The sequence below is a fragment of the Polypterus senegalus genome, chromosome 3, assembly GCF_016835505.1.
Source record: "Polypterus senegalus isolate Bchr_013 chromosome 3, ASM1683550v1, whole genome shotgun sequence".
Lineage (NCBI taxonomy): Eukaryota > Metazoa > Chordata > Cladistia > Polypteriformes > Polypteridae > Polypterus > Polypterus senegalus.
In genome coordinates this window covers 152953491-152972920 of record NC_053156.1, presented here as the reverse complement: position 1 = coordinate 152972920, position 19430 = coordinate 152953491, and the positions used below count along the sequence as shown (strand labels likewise).

Genomic DNA, 19430 nt, shown 5'->3' with positions numbered 1-19430 from the left:
ATAAAAAAGTTGTCAGATATCAAAGTCGCCATGAACAGGCAAGTGGTATCTCACTGTCCGAGTGTCATATGAAAGCTTATTAGGGTACAGAGGGGAGGAAAAGAAAAAAAAAAACACACACACGAAATGTCAACTTCAATCTTGAAATTTCCACTTTAATCACGTAGTTTATTTTGTCAGTAAAGTAGATCATAAACTTCATCTTAAAATCGTTTATCTAGTTTCTCACATCACATCGTAAGTAAAGTAGCACGTTAAATGCTTTGTTTTGTATGTGTTCTTCTATGTGCATGAATCACTAGTGCTTAAACCTGCTTTTTCTATCTCTGACAGGACACAATCTATTACATTTGTGATATTACAGCTCTGTGAATAACTAAAATACCGAAATGTATAGGCGATATCATTTTCACGATGGGAGTTAAAGCACGTTATTAGACATAGGAACACTGTGGCCCAGTGATTGTGTGCGACCTTCGATAAAATAATTTATTGCAGCAGTACTCAGGGGCAGCTCTAGGCTCGTGGCGGCCCAGGGCAGAGGAAGAATCGGTGGCTCCTTCGCCCACCAATGTCAATATGGTATCTTATGCACAGCGGATGGCCACGTCCGTTGCAGACACTGCAAAGCCGCCTCGTGCTCATGACAATTGCTTAACTTTTGCCGCTGCGTTTTTTATATATTGATGTGGCGGCCCTGTGCAGGTGCAGTTTCCACATGTCTAAGGCCGCCCCTGCAGTACTGTCTTTCAAACGTACTGACCTCCAATTCCTGTCCTTCCTTTTCTTTTTCCAAGTAACTGATCATCACAGAATCAGTTCTGTAATGAACGTTAAGCCATCTGTAATCTTATAATGCCGATTCTTCAAAACTTAAGGAACACTGAAATATCTTCATAGTACATGTTTAATTCTATCCTTCACACCAGTCCCAGTGAAGCATACAGTGTGAGACTGCCAGATCCTTGCTAGCGTAGCAACACTGTGTCCTTTAATTATTAATATAGATTTAAATGAAGTTAAAGTTTCTGTATAATATAACATTTTGATGCCTTTCATCTTAAAAATGATATCGTCATCATATGTAAATACACTTTATAAAGTGGCTCAGGTTGTGCAATATTATAACTGTACTGCAAGTTAACAGTGAGGTAACTGTACTAATAAGTACTAACAGTTCTACAAGGAGCAGCTGATGAACTGATTGAGTGCATTGAGTTCTTGGGATGAAACTTTCTGAACCGCAAGGTCCGTACAGGAAAGGTTTGAAGCGTTTGTCATATGAAAAGCAGTACATGATGCTGTATACCGATAATTCTTTCCGATCAGCTTCTGCGCGTGGTGCCGTAATATGGAAAAAGATGATCCGCTGTGGCAACCCCTAACGGGAGCAGCTGAAAGAAGAAAAAGTGCAGTGATAGTAACAACGCTAAAGCAGCTATGGTATTTAGAATAGTTTGACCATTCCGTGGACCACTATATTGTTACTGGTTAATTACAATCGGATGCATTAAACCAATAAAAAATATGCGGTTAATTTCAGAATTTATAAAGCTGCGTCAGGAAAAGAAAGGATAACCACACAGGAACAGTGGCACTGCTTTGACGCTGGATGCCACCAGTCTGCAAAACCGAGCGGAGAACTTGCATATGACAGGGTATGAGGTACCGGGGAAATATGCGTGGCCTTACGCCAAGTTTAGGTTTTATACATCGCGATTTGAATGTGGAAATGTTCTTATGCAACATTTCTGTGCATACGCACCGTTTATACATGAGGCCCCAGCTCATCCAAAGCTAGTCTGTGTAATTACAAAATGGCCAACTGAGTCACTAGAACTGGCAAAAAATCTGTGGGGGATGTACAAGGAAAGCTAGACCAAAAAAAAAAAAAACCTACTATCTCCACCCCCTATTTCAATATTCACAGCAAAATGTTTCAATTTTCAGACACATAACTGTTGTGGAATTTGTGGTGTGCCCCTCAAAGGAAGATGTGAATAATTTAAAACATGCTTAATTGGGGACTAAATTGACCCTATATAAGTGAGGGACTGTGCCTCATCTATACTGTAACTCAAGGTCCAGAAAGTGGAGTGAAAAAATTTCAAAATGAATGGAATTTCAGGCAATTTTTTTCACTGCAATGTAAAGTAAGAAAAATGCTTTTGATATCTAGGAAAGCCCTTAAAAAAAAAAAAAAACAAAAAAAAAAAAAAAAACCTGCAATGCCACAGGAAGCCTAATTATACATATTGTTTTAGTATCACAAGGATTGTATAAAACTAGAGATTTTTAAAGCATTTCTTTTCAAATGAAATTATGCCAGTCAAAACATCCAGAACACACCCGGCAGGATTTAAAAAAAAAAAAAAGTAACATTCCAGGCTTCTGGCTCACTAAGGCAAGTTCACTAACACTCCACAGGATTTTACTTAATTTTACTGCCAAGTAAGGACGTAATCCTTGAGTTAACTTTGTCTACAAACCCTACATAATCATACAAATTTTTTCCTTATTTTTATAAACCTTGACCTGTAAAGTACAGCTTTCTTTCCTTGATCTGCAGACTTTTGTTAAGAAGCAATTTGGGACCCTGTAAAAGTGACGCTGCAAGCTGTGGTTTTCTTTTAAAATTGCAAAACACATTAAGAAAATAGCATCATAAATTATTCCAGAATATGTGTTAATGGTTTTTGAATCTAGAAAACAAAAAATACAGATTCCCATAAAGGATACAAATCTGGTGTAGCCGACATGTTATTTTCTAACTCCAATTCCGGGCACATCCAACCGGGAGGATGCCCCAGGGAAGACCCAGAACACACTGGAGGGACTATGTCTCCTGGCTGGCCTGGGAACGCCTTGGGATTCTCCCGGAAGAGCTGGAAGAAGTGGCCGGGGAGAGGGAAGTCTGGGCCTCTCTGCTTAAGTTGCTCCCCCTGCAACCCGACCTTGGATAAGCAGAAGAGGATGGATGGAATGAAATTTAAATAGGTCATTTACTGACAAAAAGCTGAACATTTTAGAAAGTTATAAATGTTGCACGTGAACAGCATGCTAAAACAATTCAAATTTAGGTAAAAGATTAACAGATTCTCTGCTTGGTTTGTAGATTGTATTATTTGACACCTTTAATACATACAGGGTGTTAAGAGATGTAGCAGAAATCCAGAGTGTGAATAGTTTCCCTATCTAACACCATAATTAGCAAATTCCTCTAGTATAATTGTGTGAAATAAGTAATCATCTCAAATCTAACAGGCCTATTATGAGCTCCATGTCAAACTGTATTAAGTGTGAATTTGTAGTTGATGCTTAATACCATGAGGATGCTCTTTTGTGAATAGTATGTGAATGTACTATTTACAATGTTCTCACATAATTAGAATAAAAATAGTGCCACTTAGTTTGAAATGTAGATAAATGGGCCTCAACCACTGATCATTTACCTGTGTGATGCAAGTCTTAGTTGCATCCACTATCCTGAATCTATACTAATAAAAGGCCACTCACTCACTCACCTCACTAATTCTCCAACTTCCCGTGTGGGTGAAAGGCTGAAATTTGGCAGGCTCATTCCTTACAGCTTCCTTACAAAAGTTGGGCAGTTTTCATTTCGAAATTCTACGCGTAATGGTCATAACTGGAAGCTATTTTTCTCCATATACTGTAATGGAGTTGAGCTCGAAAGCCATGGGGGGGGGCGGAGTTTCATGCGACATCATCACGCCTCCCACTTAAATCACTTGAACTGACTATCAATGCAGAATGTAGAGAACCAGGAAGAGCTCCAAAAAGCGCTGAAGAAAACATGCATTATATAATTGAGAAGGCAGCGAAACAATAAGAACCGAGCGAGTGACATATACAACCATATTCATGAGTGCTGCTATTTCAGAAACAAAGCACGGTGTAAACCTAAAGTTTAAATTACGTTCATAGACAGGCTGCCACTGGCGTTTGTCATGCCCACGGGTAATGCGGGATACAAGTTTAATGAGAGGACGCAGGATATAAACGAGAGTTCATCACTTTGTAACTAAGTTAAAATTGCAGGTCAAGGGCTGTGCTTATGCAAATTCCGAGAGACTGTTTGTGGGGGATTGACAGTTAAGGCGGGTGGGGGAGTGACGTCATCATCTCCCCTCCCATTCACCTCATTTCGCTCTGAGCTGAGCTCTGCAGCTAACGCCGTCTTGAGGAACCAACTTTGTGACGCTGCCACCAAATACTTACAGAAAAATCCAAAAGTTAATACACACGCTGTCTCTAGTTTCTCCACACTGAATCCTCCAGGCACTACTTACAAAAGGTTACATTGAAAATCGTGTTACGTTATTTTTAAAATGTTTCCTTTTCTTAGCACAAACACAGCTGAGAAGCTTCGATGCATGTGCTCCATAACACGTTAAAAAAATAATGCATTTAGTCACACTTTGCATTCCAAACAAAGGGGAACTTCTGTCAATGCATGATTTCCTGGCACATTGGTTACATTGATCAGTGCTTTCCAATTCATTTTACCCTCGCACCCCCATTTCAATTCAAATGCCTCCCATTTCCAGTAATGCTCTGCTGCGCGATGACAAGTAATAAGTCTCAGGGACAGACCCTACAAAACGATGCCATTGATTTCAGGCAAGATTGCTCTTCTCCTGGACAACTATACTTGCATTCCCAAAAGTGAGCTCGCGCAGCTTCATCATATTACAACCGGAGTGCAGCCAGAAACTTAAGTGCCGGGTCTTAGCTAACATTAAATTAAGCCGTGGACATCGCAACATCACACAAGAGAGCAGCTCACGTGAACTTACTGAACGCAGTACGAGTGATCACTTCCATGCATCAAACCCGTTCAAAAAATGCATTACACAATTGACAAGGTGATGGCTTTATATGGCGTTTGTTTATAAAGCAGCGGAGAGGCTGTGTGAAGGCAGCTACACAAAAAACAGCAGAGCGCTACACTGAATGTATTCCTGGCATCACCATTATACCCTCTGATCTCCCATTTCAATTGAAATGCCTCAAATTTTCAGTAAGGCTCTGCGATGACAATAAGTCCTCATGGACAAAACTATATGTTAGATAGATATCGAGACAGAGAGACATATAGATACACACCCCGATCTACATATTGTCAAATAAATGAACCACACACCCTAGCCCAACATGAGGCTTCGCCTTTAGCGCAGCCGTCTGAGGTTCGATTCCCAAGAGTGGGTGCAGCGAGTGTGTACTGCCTGATGAGCCCAGAATTAGGGCTAAGCACTGCACACACACACACACACACACACACACACACACACACACACACACGCTTCCCGATTCATTTTACCCTCGCAACCCCTTGGTTTGGGAAGAAGAATGAAAAAATATGAGGTTAACGCAGAAAAACAGATCACCAATTGAAGCTTTATGAATAATAGATACTTTATTCACCATCAATAATTGTTTTGGTAAAGCCATACTCAGTGTAATCCTCCTTCCATGTTATAATTTTTCCGCAACTAGCCATGATTAAATAAACGGTAAAAGAGTAAGAGCGAAGCAAGGGTGACTTATTCAGGCAGGCAGGCGACAGCTATATAGCTCGAATTTGGATACAAGTAGGTTCTATTTAGTCGCCAGAAATATCTTTGGTAGGAATGGAAGTTGAATTTAGTCTTTAAATTTCTATGGTGAAGAAAAACTTATGCAATGATGATTAAATTTAACTTTAACTTTCATTCCTACTAAACATATTTCTGTCGACCAAATAAAAATTACTTATATCTAAAATTTAAATAAAACTTGAATAAGATAGTTCATAATACCCACGCAGCATTAAGTGCACGTAAGATTAGGAGTCATCCATTTTAACAAGCAGTGTATTGCACTGATACGAAATAGCCTGCCCATTTAATTTAGGAATGGATAGATAAATTAAGATTTTGTACAAATACTGTTTTTAAATTTAACAATGGATTCTGGCACCCCCAGCAACAGCTGCTCGCACCCCGGAGGGACACACACACACAATGCCAGCAACACTCATGACAATGACAAAACAATTACATTGTCAATTATTTTACGTTATTAAAATGTTTCCTTTTCTTTTTCCATTACTTCTTTAACATACTACTTCTCCGCTGCGAAGCGCGGGTATTCTGCTAGTATATTATATATGAGAGACTATTTCATTAAGATTCTAATGCTTGGATATGTTTGTGTTAGCTCTTTGCTGAAAGTGATCCCCAAGTTCCACATTAGCTGGGGTGCAGGTTTGTGTCAAGCCATTTTACAATCATTAATTTTTACTTTTTAATCTACTTTTGTAATTAGTTTATGAATGTAAAATAAGAAAAAAAAAAAAAAAAGTATGGGAGTGTGAGATTTACATTTAAAATAAAGTTTTGCCATACAATTTAAATGTTTGACCGTTTTATTTTTTACCTTTTTAAATTCACGTGTGTAGTTTGCTCTAATTGTATTCAAATACTACCAATTAACGATCAGTGGGCACAGATGCAAATGACACCGGATGCAAAAAGGCAGCAGTTTGTTATTCTTTTTTCTTCTTTTTTTAAACAAATGATGGCTTAAAAACCTGATTAAAAAACAAAATGGAGATCAAAAGAATTTCATACAGAAATGCTTGGTTCATCAGGCAAATATTTAGCATAACAAATGTATCATTTCTGAAGTAACAAACATACACTGGGAACCAACTGCTTTAATTAATGGAATAGCACACTGGGGGCATCAAAACTTGAAAACCCCTAGTTTACTGAGCTGTACATTCCAACAAATTCTGAAAGATTTATATTTTTCTCCTAAAGTGTACTTTAATTTTTTTTTTTATTCTATACTTTTCTGTGCTACATTTTGTACTCAAAATGCCGGTGACACTGACTGGCAAAGGTAAGCAATTGAGTGCCATACTGATTTACCTACTTATTTGTAAAAAATGTATCATTTAAAAAAGAAAAAAAAAAAGTATATACAGCAGTTATGCTGTGGTTAAAAAAAAAAAAAAGCAGATTTTTTGGACTAGCACCTTACACAGCATGCAGGCGCGAACAGTAACCCACACATAAAAAAACATTTAACATAAAAAACCCACACATACACAGCATTTTGTCAGTAAGACTGATAAGAGAACCATGTATAAATGGAGCTCTTTCCTTTGTGGCACTTAAATACACTCCTTTCAAACCAACACCAGAATAGGGACAAATGTTAAAACTGTACTTAAGACATTTGCATGGAATCAAAACAAAAACATAACAGATCTATAACTCATTAATACAATTTTGCTGCGATGAAATACATGCTCTATTCATGTTCCTACCATGTGCTTTCCTCTAGATCAGTAACTCATACTACAAAAACACATTTTGCTTAAAGTACTAGTAGGTTTCCTCATTAAAAAAATTTCCTTCAGTAAAAAAATTTGTGCAAAGAACAGGGTATGAAAGTACAGGGATGAAAGCTGAATTCATCTGCTGAATGGTTCTTGGAATATCAAAGCAAAAAAAAAAATGTATGAGAAACGGTAAAATTAAAATCGGATTTATAAAACTCTACAAAATATATAAATGACCATTATAATAAATCTCATTACAATACATTAAACTGCACATTGCTGTTCGCATCCCAAAGACAGGGACAACAGCATGCTTTACGTGCATGTGAAGATTTTTGGACAAAGAGGCTGCAAAACATACCATAAAAAAAGTTATGCAAGTTGTGGTTCTTATCTACTGTATATTATGCAGCCAATAAAGGTACATAAGTGCAAAAAAAAAAGTTTTACGTGCTCACACAAAGTTTCTGGAATACATGCACATATCCCTTTAGGGCTCCGTATACATTTCCGACAGCCCTGTTAGGCCGGGTTTATACTACACACGACGCATGCTGCAGCGGACACTCCTGCCAGCAAGCGTTTTACTGTTTATACTTGTGCGTGTATTTTACATAAATCTGGAGGAATCCACCAAGTGGCAGTGTGAGATATCATCATGGTGAGAACAGGTTTGGCTTCGCTGTGATGTGAATTGCCTGAAACATCCATTAGACTCCGATGACAACTTACCGCAATATCTCTGAAAAGGATGTTTAATGCAGTCATACACTAGCGTCATTTTAGTGTAACCAAATCTGCATATCTTTGGAGGGAAACCAGAGCACACTGAGGAAACCCAGCAGGAAAACATCTAAACTCCAGGCAGGGAATATCAGTGACATGACTCCGTGCAAGACAGCAGCACTACTGCTCTGTCACCGCCATGTGCAATTATTAACAGTATTTATTATTTAAAAGAAATTACCCATTTATCTGTAAAATGTAACATACATACTTTAATGCATTTCATCATTAAAGTGATATCAAATATAAATCTAAGGATTCTAAATGTGCATAGAGTTGGAAAATCATATATTTAATGTGCTGAGTGTGACTATTTATTGCTGTTTGCTGTTGTTGTCCGGACCGGAGGAAGCCCTAAAAAAAAAACACGACAGCACAGAAGATGGTATGGGAGACTTGAAATGTATCGTGACATGATGATCGGGAATATGCAACACTTGAATATAAAAAGCACCACGAATGCATCTGTATGTCAGCATTTTGCTTCACCACATCAAGCCATTCATCAAACATCAAAGCGCCCACAATGATCTCGTAGAATCCGCAAAGTGGCTTTGTCACATGTAGATAGTAACCAGAGACTGACATCACATTCCAACTTTCAGCACAATGCGCCCTCCGACTTTTTTGCTGGTACTGCACCTTGCGCAGGGCTCGTTTATACTTCACGCTCAGAACTCGTACGTGCCCGCATCATGGCTGCCATGTGTTCCCAGCACTTGACGCGTCCTCTGAGCAGGTGCTCAGAAATTAATGTGACGCGTGTGCGAGTTGCAGCACCAGCAAAATGTCGGGGGGCACAGTGTGATAAGTCAGAATGTGACGCCAGAGTCTGTTTACTATCTACAAGTGACAGAAAGCCTCCATGTGGATTCTACGGGATCGATGCACATGCCAGTTAACATGCTGTTACACTAGATAGCACAGTTCATTCCAAAGTTTTGTTTGACACGATTTCTAACATTGTTTCTTCTGTGTCTGTTAATGTTCCAGTTTTCAAATACCGATTGTGACAATATTCTAAATTTTGTTGATGAAGTTACTTCCATTTGATCAAATATATCTACTTTTTCAAACTATGTGCAGACTGATCCCCTTGCTCTTTCAGTCTGAACTCCTTCTCTCCTGTATCTCTTGACCGTCTTCTTACTTTAAGAATTTTTAAATCCTTCATCTTGTGTTGGATATTCTTCCAACTTGGGTTTTGTTTTTTTTAAAAAAAAAAAAAAAAAAGGTTTTTTCACTTGATTGGCCCAAATTTGGTGGCCATGATAAATTCTTCTCTCCTCGCTGGGTTTGTTTTAACTTACTGCAAGTGTGCTATTGTGTAGCCTTTATTGGAAAAAGCTTAATCTTAATCCCTCTGATTTTAATAATCAGAAGCCTCTCTAACTCCCATTCCTAGCCAAACTTGAAGAAAAGGTAGCCAAATCACAGCTGACTGCTTTTATTAATATCAGAATTTTAGATCCATTTCAATCTGGCTTTAGGAAACATTTCACAGAAATTGCAATTCTTAACGTAACCTTCTAAAGGCTCTTGGTGCAGGAGACTATTCATTTCTTGTACTTTTGAATCTTAGTGCAGCATTCGATAGACCATACACTTGTAATTAACAGGTTAAAGCCTTGTGTGGGTATTGCAGAAAGAAAGAGAAAAAGAAAGAAAGAAAATCACCTACAGAGATCTGCAAGGTCAAACATCACTATTTTTCAGATCTCTACCCCAAAACATTTTATTACCAATCACCCAGTTAGGTCATCTACCCAGGGCCTACTTATTGTTCCATGTACTCCGTTAAAGACTTTTTGGAGTGGGGCTTTGTAAGCCATTGCACCAAAATGGTGGAATAGCCTTCCTTGTGCTTCTAAGGCTGCTGTTACAACCGATACATTCATGTATTTATATACACACACACAAAAAACGCTGAAGAGGGACCTTCTTAGGCTAGCACATTGGTAGCCATCTTTGGCTCTTCAGTTTTATGTTCATTTATTGAAATGTTAGTTTAATTATATTTGTTATTGTTTGGAACAGTATGTTTTAATTGTTTTCTATGGTGTACAGTGCTTTGTGACTGTCTGTGAAAGGCACTTTATAAATAAGTAGACTTTGTTGGTGCTTTGACACACATTTGTATCTATGACATCCAGTTTTTTGCTCTATTTTCATGGTTACACCAGTAAATATGAGCAATTAATGTCCCTTAATAAACTTATTAAAAACATGCATATTGACTATAGTGGGGGATGTCTTGTAGGTACAAGTATTATATTGGGAATGCACAATTTCCTCTAATTGTAATATCCTCATTAAGACTGAACTCACTCATTTGGAGCAGAAGTACATTTAACTTCTCTTTTACATAAATGACTACTCTTTCACCTTCATGATTTCTCTTTCCTATATAAGGTGCACCCATTAATGTTAAAATCATCTCTCCCAAATTTGGCCAGGTTTCCATTATTTCTATAATATAAATTATGTACAGCTTCATATAGATCAAACTAATTTGGTTTTCAGGCTTCTACCATCAAGGCAAGGAATTAATGCATCACTCATTTCATTTCTGCTTATTGTGGGCAAGCAATTTCAACATTTTGTACATCAGCTTTAATATTACAGCCTGCTCCTTTATGCAAAATTGGGAACCTGGCCCTCTGCTGCCCATTTCCAAGTTTACAAAATTTACCTCAATAAACTGATGACCCACCTGTTCAAATGGGACACCACTGACTGGCTGGCTGTTGGGACAGGTTGAACATCCGAGAAGATCTCCTTGTCTTATGCACCCCCTTAGAGCAACTGACTCCTTAAACTTAGAGCTTACAGTCTACCTGTCCTTGTGAAATTTGTTGCAACATGAACAATGGCAACTGGATCTACCCCTTTTCTGACCAACAGCCTATACACTAATCCAAAGTGATCTCTCATCTTTGCACCAGGAAGGCAACAAGACAGTGCAAGACTCATTCCCTAGAGCAGACCAGAGCCTCAATCCACTAAAGTAGTTTTTCACCATCATGACTGCTTTCTCAAAGTATGCATTTAATGTAGCTTATTGTATAACAACAATTGTATTAACACTGTGAAACATAACTTCATAAAGAAAAAACAAATGCACATACTTATGCAAATACAGAGCATAATTGATAAATCTGGAAAGATCATCCCTCTTCACAACAGTGTTCAGTTTGAATTGCTCAGCTGTAGGAAATAGCACAAGAGGACACCCCTGGAGATCAAAGCAACCTATTAAGAAATATATATATATAAAACAAATTACATACGTATACATATAAACACAAATGATACATACATGCAAAAATATCAGTTTAAAGATTGTTAGCTGACAAAGCCAATTATCTATACTCTAAATTTCACCTTAACCCTTCCATCTAATTCAGACTACACCTTCAAATAAATTACCATATCATATATCCTTGGTAAGAAATCTGTAAGAATGATTTTACTGTTTTGTAAAGCTTTTCCTTATCCAAAAAATTCTTGCATAAAGTCAGACAGGTACATTACAATTTATGCATATAGAACAGGAAGAAAAAAAAAGTCATGAATCTGCAAGAACAATTCTTGCTAATAATGCATCCTTACTAACTGAAAACTCAATACCCTCAAAATTTGCCATGGCTGTACCTTTACTTACCTCAATTAAATGATTCTAGTACAATTGACTACTTTAATGCATTATGCACTTGCAGTTCCATTGTACTGTATTTGGAAACAAATAGAACACAACTGATATGTAACTAAAGCAAGTATAACAGTATGCCTCAAATGCAAATCATGAAAATCAGCATTCAATCAAAACAAAAACAAACAAAAAGGGGTTGAGCACAGGCATATACATTTTAGGGTCACACAGTTCTTCACAAGTTCTGAAAAAAAAATAATGAACGGATCTTTGTAAAAAGGGTTTCATTTTTCAGTTTGACCTAACATAGGATATTGCTTTCCTACTGAGTTATACAGTAGAAGCTGGATTGGGATTCTATCAGTTAAGCAAAATGAGTCTTTATGCAGGTAGGATAGTTTAGGCGATTAGGACCGATTTTTCAAAACACTTTAATCTGTCCTGTATTACACTAACAACTGTTGTTAAGGCAATAAAACTAATTTCCAAACCTAAGCTACCCAAGAGATATACAACTATGTTTTGCCCAAAAAGATTTAAGTTCAGGGCATTTCCAAAATGTGATCAAGTACCTACATCACTAGGTCACATCATTCACATGTTCAGTCTTAATCTTGGGTATATTTTAAACAATTCTATATGAGACACTTACGATTAAAAAGCAATTTCATTTGAATTAGGACATGCTTGCTGTATATTGAACTAGACTGCATTTTATGAATGGCTTAATTCCCTTCCTTTTCTGAAATTTTAATTAAAAAACCATTTCCCATCATTGTGCCCATGACCATTAATTTCCCTAAAACTTAAATACTGTACTTTGTAGATGCTAGATACACATCTGTACTATCCAGTATCATTCCAGAGATAATTCTAGCCAAAATGAGTGCAGTTAGCCAGTTACCTTAAGTTTTCTAATATTTGTATAGATTTAAAAGTATGGCCGAGTCTAAAAATGTGGAACTTAATAGATTAAAACATGCCACTTCATTTTCAATAGCGATACCTAGATGTCACAACCCCTAGCATCTTTCATAAACTGAATACTACATCAGTTTAAGGCAACTGAAATAGGGGATTACTTCTTATAGGGGCAATAATTAAGAGTGTCTCTGCCTTAAAATTCCTACCTTTTGGTGAACCATTGGACTGCTGGTACAGTGCCAATTAGTATGGACTTGAACACAGAGCTGAGACTATAGAGATGAAGCAGATTGTTTTTAATCAATTTTCACCACTACTCACAACCAAAATAGGAAAAAGGTGTCCTAATGCTTTAAATGAGTCCTCGGTCATATTTACCTAATGCCTTTAAAAATTAATTGCAGACATTTTTCTTTCTACAAGTTCTTAGAGCAATAGTTGCCACATCAGTCTAACCTTAAACACTGCAACAATGTTCACAACAAAGAATCAACCTTAATTCATGCGGACCATGACATTCTAATCTCAATTCAGGAAATGCTGCACGGTCAAATAGAATGTTAAAATCCAACTCTGGTAATTTGCAGGCATCTGAAAATGCTACTGCAAAAGATTTAAAAATCTACTGTACTTTTATAAGTTTCTTTGGTTTCTAAATTAACAGATTTTTTAAAATCTACCTAATACACAACATTATAGTTACTTTGGCTTATTTTATCAGGCATTTCCAAAAGTTTAAATGGATCTCAAAATACAGGTCATTCAAAATAAAAAAACAGCATTTAAAATATACTGTATTAATTACAGCCTATATCTATAGGACACCCAAATATTTTGGGATAACCTTTTAGTTTCAGCATTTACAACCAGGCTGAATACATAGTTTTGGCCAAGAACACCTTTTTCAGTACACCAATTAGATACATTGACAGATCTTGGAGTTTTCTTAAATAAAATCAACACTTGCCAACTGTTATTAATCTGTTCTCTTTAGTTTTCTCCTTCAGTAGGCTACTGTGGCACTTGCCGCCATTTTTAACTTAAGCAATCTACCAGTCCTGGGCAAAAACACCACATGTGTGTTTGGGAACCTAAGGCATCATACCATCATATTTTACTACAGTTATGGGTTTCAGTATGTGGCTATTATATTGATGGATGTCTGCATGTGGGAGTAAGCCTCTTTGTCTAGCATAGTATAAATTGTTCCAAAGGACTGAGGCCCACACCTCAACTTTGTTTTGCTCACCTGGTATGCTGTTACAGAGCATTGACTCTCTTTGTAAATTTTAATTTTAGCCAGTTTCACAGAACAGTCTTAGGTCTTAGTGATCTAATCATTCCACCCCCTTCAGAACAGTGCTCATGCATGCCTCGTATGTGGGGTTTTCATCCAGACAAACAATGAATATAGGATTGCAACTTAAACTGCTTAGAACTTGCAAATTAAGTCAAAGCATTAATAAAAGCTGTTTGTACCATCTGGCAAACTGGCCATGAAAATCAGTTAAAGGGGTGAAGCATTGTTAATTTAAAAATACTGCTCAAAAACAAATGAACCTGAACATTAAGTCCTTCAAAACACCAAAAAAGTAATTTTAATCTATTTAGTTTTGATTTACTTAACCAAAAATAATTTGTGATTATAAAACAAAAACCCTATTTCTCTCTAAACAGCAAGGGATCCTACAGCGGAAAAGATGGTGTGGTGTATGGATGGCCGTTCCTCCCAGCCAATACCCCCAAGCCACCAGGTGGAGCCCTCCCTGCAGTATGGAGGTTCCCCGAAGACCAGCAGGGCATCATGCATTAGAGTTTTTATACACAGCCCTGCTGGATACCATGAAGGCCTCTAGGAGATGCTGCAGGGAGGAACTGTGTTTATTTACCCTACTCCCCAGAAGTACATCCGAGTCACATGGACAAGGGGAATGACGTGTTTCCGGGGTTAAGAAAAGGACTTTTGATCTGACCGGGAAGTGATAGAAGATCACATGGACTGGGGATTAGAACACTTCCGGGTCAGGGACTATAAAAGGATTGTGGGAGCTCCGAGACGGCGAGCTGAGCTTTGTGGAAGGGTGGCAATGCGTCTGGGAGTGGAGGATTGATTATTGTATTTGCGATTTGTAATTTAATGAGATAGTGGAGGAGAGGGTGCTTTGTGCTGTATGAATAAAGTCAACGTTTGGACTTTTATCTGGTGTCTGGCGTATTGAACAGGGGTTCAAGGGAGCAATACTGCCCCCTATCTGTCAATGGTTATTTGTCCAATTCATTATTTAGACTGAGCCATAATAGTCTTAAGCAGTTTAGCACACCAAAAGGTAACACTGCTCAGGAGAACCCAAGAATCCATAAGCAAATGGCTTTCCTCTGCATCAACAACTGATTGGGCACAACTGACAACCCGGGTGTGAACATGGCTAACAGCACTTGATTACTTATTAATTGTATTCCAAGTTTGAGAGACAGGAGAGAGAGGAGGTGGAGAGACCAAAAAAATCCCTAGAGAAAAAAAGTTGTCATGTCACAATTAGAATCCAGGCAGCTATTCCATAGAGCACAATTATGGCACTGAGACTTAGCTTAAATAAGAACCCTGTTACATTCATGGCTCCATTAACACAATGTGCTTATTAACTCAAGATGGGGTTAGACAATCCACAATTACACATACACTCCTGATATTTAAGCAACCCCGAGAGCCAATTGTCAAGAATATCAAAGCACAGAGTAGACTGCAACATAGTAATTGAGCATCTGTGAGACTGTCACTTTCCATGTTATTTACTCATTGTAGTAGTGACGGCTTAAATATTTAATCTCTGGTTTTCAAGGGAGTGGTCTTGTGATCAAAATTAAATATTAATAAAAACTGTCCATTTTTAATATTAAATATTATTGTACACACTTTTCAGATTAAAATGTATTAATGATTTGCCGTTCACACAGGCCCACTTCTATCTTTAAAGTTATTATTGATGCTATGCCACATGAAAAGATTCAATAGCACGAATTCACTCCACCCAACTGTCATTCTCCCACACCTCCAAGAAGATGCATAACAGGACACCTCACTATCTCTCTCTAAGTCACAGTAGTATGGAAACAGCATCACATCAATCACGTAGATTTTACATGCACAGATTTGCACATTTAGTGGTAGGAAGTATCTTTCTTTAATATATTTGCATATAGGTAAAGCATTTTTCAAAATGCATACTGCAAGATGACTTGTAGCAGATAATGTATATTAAGTGCTTCACTGCCCACTCCTTAAACGGAACATTATTAATTTTACCACAAGATGCACACTAACAAATACGGAGCCGATTGCCATTCAATACAGCTATTGACATAAGAGTTGAGGGTAGAAAACCAACAGAACCAAACACCATGTGAAGAGACATATGCCAGGGTGCATGGCTGCATTCAAACTGCTGCTGTAAATAACCACATCCTTCATGTGGCAGCACACAAGCTAGAAACTCTTAACTTGCCAGTTCACATCAGGCTCCAGTCAGTGCTTGGGGAGAAGTGCGAGACCTCCTTTGAACTAAAGCTTGATGAACTCAAGGACTAAATAACCCCCCTAAATTTTTCAGGAAAATAAAACTAAACATTGAGTGTTGGGCAGCATTTCAAATACAAGCTGACCAAAATGATTTTTTCTTTTAGTATAAACATAATGAAGTGAAGCAAGAAGTCAGTATTACATCACTTGATTAACACTGGTAGTACAGTAATTCACCATGTGAGCCATTTATGGATGCAACGAGAATTAAAGCAAAATAACACCTTTTATTTACGGAGTAGATTAAAATATGCAAGTTTGAGGCAGCTCAGGCCCCCTTCAGGCAAGGAACATTTTATTGCCAGTATGTCAAACATACATGTTTTGCAAGTGACTTTAGATAAAAGCATCGACTAATCAGGTAAATGTAAATATACTGGAATCAGTCTCCACATTGGTGTAGTATAACCTACTGGACAATATAAATACTAAGCAACATGCTTTAGAAATGGAACCCACTACAAATAGTCAGCCATTCTCTAAATTGCTTTGCCCTGAACAGGGTCACAGAGGTCTGCTGGAGCCTATCCCACCTAGCACAAGCCACAAAGCAGTGAACAAACCCTGGACAGGGCACCAGTTCATCCCAGGGCACCCACACTAGTGCCAATTAAGGATTGCCAATTCACCTAACCTGCATGTCTCGACTGTGAGAGAAAGACCACACAAAACACGGAGAGAACATGCAAATCCCACACAGACAGGACTGGGACACAAACCCTTGCTGCGAGGCAGCAACACTACCACTGCTCCACTGTGCCACCCAGTATAATTTCATAAAATTTTACATAATTGCCCAATGTACCAATTTTAAACAGTTTGCCATGATATTTTCAAATTTTACCTGGAAATACAACTGCTCCAGAGAATAAGACATGATCTTCAGGTATATCCGGAAAGGCCAAAAACCTTTGTGATCCTTAAAAAAATAAATACATTTGTAAAAGTTCACTTAACAGAGAGTACATTCCCTGGTCCATATAAGCAAAACATGCACAAAAATAAGCCTTCTTGCAATGAGTTATGGATGCAAAGGTTGCCTGCCAAAACTAGGGACACAACACAACATTAAACATCAGGCTCCTGTTACTGTGCATTACTTATTTACCAAATTTGCCTTAGTGGTATGCAATGCCTCCAGTTACGACAGCCAGTTACACACTAACATCAGTCACATTCAACTTTCACTGCCTAAAAGGGTCACATTACCTATGTGAAGTCATTAGCCAGAAGCAAAAAGTAAAGAGGACAGTAGTAAATAATTAGCCTTCAAATGCAATTTGCAGACATGCATAATTGTCAGAAGCAAATAAATCCTGATTAAAAGGAAGTAAAACACAAAAGAGAAAAAAAAAACTAATAGGTTTCAATCCTCATGGCTTTGACAACATTGGGAAAAATAAAGCTAATACAGTACAACTTTACCACATGAATCCAACCTCATATCACAGCATTACTTGATAGCAGATTTTTTGACTGGTACAAAGCACCACAGCATGAAGATGCATTTTGTGTAATAAATGCACCCAATTTCAATACAGTACTGGCTTCTCATACAGCCAGTCTTATCTATTAAGAGTGATGCATGTATAACAAAACAGGTTTGCATCTCTTTTCTTCTGCTCATCGGTTTTCAATATCCAAAATCCACAGTTGAGTGAATGTGATGTGCCAGAAGAGCAGGTGCAAAATGCAAAACCCGCCCTACTCACACTCACAAGGAAGGGCCAATTTACACTCACCAGTTCAGTTTTAGCTTGTCTTTAGGATGAGGAGCCAAAGAAACAGACAGACTGCAACAACACAAATACACACTAGCAGGCAGACAGGACCAACCCCCTGTGCCAGAAGGGTAAATTATCGTGCCACATGCCACTCAGTAACAATGGGACAATTTCAAATCTCTTAAACGTATCCGTCTGTAGGTTATGGAAGGTAAGAGGGACACGCTGCGGAGTTCTAAAAAAATATTAATTAAAATTAATAGTCTTCCTAGGGAACTGCAGCCTATAAATAGCTGACCACGATTCGTAAAAAAAAGAACCGCGTTGACAAGTAAACAAGACTACTGCATACAAAAAGCGCACAGTTTTTTTGGACGAGGCGCGTCGGACCGCGGGACAAACTCCATGTTGCTCCATAGAATGAGCGCCGCGCCACATCAAACGAACGCCCGCAGCTTCCTACCTGTTGCCGAGCAGCTCATGCTGTACGATTTGTCGGATAAGACAGCAGAACTTTTCCCTGGCTCACTAAACACAGTAAGAGCAGCGTACAGTCAACGTGCGGCGTGCATTGCTAATCTAAAAGATGGGCATAGACTGGAGAAGTTCTGGCTTATTCCGGTGCTGTCTGCCGCCATGATGCAGCCATCCTAAGAAGTCCAACTGGCCATCGATACTAGACAGCGGGGCTTTATAGCCTCGTGTGAGTGGACATCAGCTCGTGCTTTCCTCCTGACCAAAGAGCCGAGTTTCTATTGGCTTTACGCCAGACTGCTCCTGCCTTGTTTTCCGGAGAACTTCGGCTTGCCGGTGTTTCGCTCCCAATGGCTATTAGTCGTTTGAACGAATGTATTATTAATGTGACAGCTCAGCAAGCGCACAGCTATCAGCAGGTCTTTTATGACGAGAGCCGCTATGTGTCACAAGTCCAAAATTACCGTTAGAACAAGCAATGGATCCGCAATAATGATGTGGGTTTGTTAAAATTACAATAGAAAATACAGATTTACACAAAAAGCAGGTCATGAAAAGTAATACAAAATTGTAAAAGGGCATTATACATCAAAAATGCATATATCAATCAATTGCCCTGGCACAGTTATTTTACATAGCACAGCACAATTTCTATCACAAATCTTCTAAAATAATTTCCAAAAATAATTTCCAAAAATATATGGGGAATTAAAGATGTTTTATTCTCTGTGAGCAGTTGAGTTACTATGAGGGACAAGCCTTTGTGGAAAAACATGGTAATTTTTTCCATGTCAGCTATATTATTGTAAATAATCGTTTCTTTAAAAATCTATCTATCTATCTATCTATCTATCTATCTATCTATCTATCTATCTATCTATCTATCTATCTATCTGCCTACTCATGGTCATTTTGTAGAAATTGACCCTCAAATATCTGATT

The 19430-nt window shown here is 38.1% G+C and overlaps 1 protein-coding gene across 4 annotated transcripts in view; it reads right to left on the bottom strand.

The window, feature by feature from the left end:
• The window catches only part of LOC120525628, a 71012-nt gene extending 52307 nt beyond the window's left edge, over window positions 1-18705 (bottom strand). For 2 of the 4 annotated variants that reach the window (XM_039748088.1, XM_039748089.1), the window contains exons 1-3: window positions 18478-18705; window positions 17135-17209; window positions 11266-11389 (exon numbers count right to left, since the gene is read on the bottom strand). In XM_039748088.1, coding sequence (XP_039604022.1) covers window positions 11266-11389; window positions 17135-17209; window positions 18478-18496 — 218 coding nt within the window. In that variant the 5' untranslated portion in view covers window positions 18497-18705. Of the gene's footprint in view, window positions 1-11265; window positions 11390-17134; window positions 17210-18477 lie in introns of those variants that run through there. The other 2 variants (XM_039748092.1, XM_039748091.1) reach the window with 2 other exon arrangements.
• Window positions 18706-19430: the final 725 nt, after the last annotated feature.